The sequence below is a fragment of the Kryptolebias marmoratus genome, linkage group LG8 (assembly GCF_001649575.2).
Source record: "Kryptolebias marmoratus isolate JLee-2015 linkage group LG8, ASM164957v2, whole genome shotgun sequence".
Taxonomy (NCBI): domain Eukaryota; kingdom Metazoa; phylum Chordata; class Actinopteri; order Cyprinodontiformes; family Rivulidae; genus Kryptolebias; species Kryptolebias marmoratus.
In genome coordinates, this window is record NC_051437.1 from 29,707,080 (window position 1) to 29,709,822 (window position 2,743).

The 2,743-nt window shown below is 54.1% G+C and overlaps 1 protein-coding gene across 1 annotated transcript in view; it reads left to right on the top strand.

The window, feature by feature from the left end:
- The window catches only part of LOC108229047 (leucine-rich repeat neuronal protein 1), a 9,847-nt gene that overhangs the window by 2,886 nt on the left and 4,218 nt on the right, over positions 1-2,743 (top strand). Inside the window, exons 2-8 of the mRNA XM_037976816.1 lie at positions 304-441; positions 527-672; positions 748-849; positions 933-1,117; positions 1,638-1,880; positions 1,965-2,087; positions 2,404-2,526. Coding sequence (XP_037832744.1) covers positions 304-441; positions 527-672; positions 748-849; positions 933-1,117; positions 1,638-1,880; positions 1,965-2,087; positions 2,404-2,526 — 1,060 coding nt within the window. The remainder of the gene's footprint in view (positions 1-303; positions 442-526; positions 673-747; positions 850-932; positions 1,118-1,637; positions 1,881-1,964; positions 2,088-2,403; positions 2,527-2,743) is intronic.

Genomic DNA, 2,743 nt, shown 5'->3' on the forward strand with positions numbered 1-2,743 from the left:
GCTACAGATGCTGCTGCAGCTGACGCTCCAGATGCTGCTGCAGCTGACGCTCCAGATGTTTCTGCAGCTGACGCTCCAGATGCTGCTGCAGCTGACGCTCCAGATGCTGCTGCAGCTGATGCTCCAGATGTTTCTGCAGCTGATGCTCCAGATGCTGCTGCAGCTGACGCTCCAGATGTTTCTGCAGCTGACGCTCCAGATGCTGCTGCAGCTGACGCTCCAGATGCTGCTGCAGATGTTTCCTCCCACCTGTTGAAGGCTCTACGTAAATCTGAAAAGTTCAAACATTCTTCTTGTCTTTAGATTCGTCTCCTGCTGGTCTTCTGCCTCCTGGCTGCTCTGTGAGCGAGCAGTGCATCATGGGACCTGCCGTCCTCTTGGTGCCCCTCCTTTCTTTGATGACATCATCAGTGTGTGGTGGAGTGGGCGTGGCCATCCCAGGTAAACCACGCTCTGTGTTTTCTTCCAGGTGACGTTCTGCGAGTGTGAAACTCTGAGCTGATGTGTTGATGTGTGTGACCTGCAGGGGACGCCGTCTCGTGTCCTTTGCAATGCGTGTGTGAGACCCGACCCTGGTACACGCCTCAGTCTGTGTACCACCAGGCCCGGACGGTGGACTGTAATGAGCTCCACCTGCAGAGAGTTCCAGCCAACGTCTCTGCAGACACTCAGGTACCACATGTCTCTGAAAGAAGGACACGTTGGAAATAAAATACTGATTTTTAATGTTCTTTAAAATGTCTTCAGGTCCTGCTACTGCAGAGCAACAGCATCTCCTCCATCACCTCCGAGCTGCAGAACCTGAGGAACCTGACAGAGTTGGACCTGTCCCAGAACCACCTGACGCAGGTAACTCACCTGCTGTCCTCTGCTGTCCCCCTTCCCGGTCTCATGTTTTGCATCACAGTGAGACGGTTTCTGTCTCTGTCCAGGTGAGCTCCATGGGTCTGTCTTCTCTGGGACACCTGGTGACTCTGTACCTGGAGGAGAACCACATAGCGGAGCTGGAGGACTTCTGTCTGAGGAACCTGTCCAGTCTGGAGGAACTTTACATCAACCACAACCAGATCTCCTCTGTTGGACCCAAAGCCTTTGCTGGTCTCACCAACCTCCTCCGGTAATCTGATGCTTTGATCTTTAACCCCTAGAACCCGTTAAAGAACATCCTGGACTCGTAGGTCCTCATCAGAGATCCTTCCTGAGGAGCATCAGAACCACAGAAGCAGTTAGATCCTGTTATAGTTAGCCTTTGGTGGAACCGGGGGAACCACACAGGGAACCACCAGCAGTCAGCATCATACTGCCGTTTTTACGTTCCACCTCCTCCTGCAGACTTTCTGTTCTTAGATCAAAACGTTCGGCTCGTTCAGCTGATGGCTGCTGGGACTTTTAGTTTCTGTAACTTTATTTACAAATATTTTCCCCATAAAAAACGCACAGTTCTTCAGACAGCTACTTTTAGCTTTTAGCTTCAGCTGCTCAGTTTCAGCTTCTTCAGCACGTCTCACACTGCTTTTATTTTTTGTTGCTCCGTCGTTTTTGGGGAAAGCTGAAATAACCTTCTTGCCACCGTGACATCATTAATGAAACCACGAATCATCGGCCAGTTCTTGATCCGTCCCTGCTCCGCCTCTCAGGCTCCATCTGAACTCCAACCGCCTTGTGGCCATCGACAGCCGCTGGTTTGAGTCCCTGCCGGCCCTGGAGATCCTGATGATCGGGGAGAACCCCATCCTGGGCCTGGAGGAGAAGAACTTCCTGCCTCTGTCCCGCCTCCACAGCCTGGTCCTGGCCGGGATGGGACTGGTCTCGGTCCCGTCCGCAGCCTTCGTCGGCCTCGACTACCTGGAGAGCCTCTCGTTCTGCGACAACCGGCTCAGGTGGGTTTGAGACCGCTGGCTGGTTCTGATGGGTCCGGGCGGGCCCGGGCGGGTCGGAGCTGACTCTGTTTGTCCTCTCTGCAGGTCTGTTCCTCGGGACGCTCTGTGCGTGCTCCCAAACCTGAAGTTCTTGGACCTGAACAGGAACCCGATCAGCTGGATCCAGCGGGGAGATTTTCAGAACCTTCAGCACCTGGAGGAGCTCAGGTGTGTCTGACGGGTTCCAGCTTTCAGAACCGATAAACCTGGAGCCTTTCTAACGGCCAGCAGGGGGCGACTCTGAGGCTGAGGGCAGTGATCCCCAAATGGTGGCCTGTGGACCAAACCCGGCCCGTTGGGGTGTGGGAGGTGGTCCCGGCTCAGAAAGGTTCTGGTCCCTGAGTGAAGGTGGTGGCGCCTGGTTTCTAAGCTGCTTGTCATTGAAACGTTAGAACCCAGTTGATGTTTGCTGGTTCTGCCTGGTTTAACAGTGATGAACAGCCTTCTTCTTCTTCTTCTTCTGTTTTGTTGCGTTCGCCTTCAGTCTGAGCAACATGGAGGATCTGCTGATGGTGGAGCGCAGAGCTTTCCAGAACCTGCCAGAGATGGTCAAACTGGAGCTGAGCAACAATCCCCGGCTGTCCTACATCGACCCGCAGGCCTTCAGGTGAGACGTTACATGATCACCCGCCTTTCAGACACAGCTGCTGGTTCTTCTTCTGTTGAATCATTTAGTTTTAAGCCTGCTTCACTTCTTCCTGTCTCTCTGTCCTCTCCCTGTCCCCCTGTCCCCCTGCTCCCTGTCCCCCTATACCCCTGTCCTATGTCTCTCTGTCCCCCTGCCCCCTGTCCCCCTATACCCCTGTCCTATGTCTCTCTGTCCC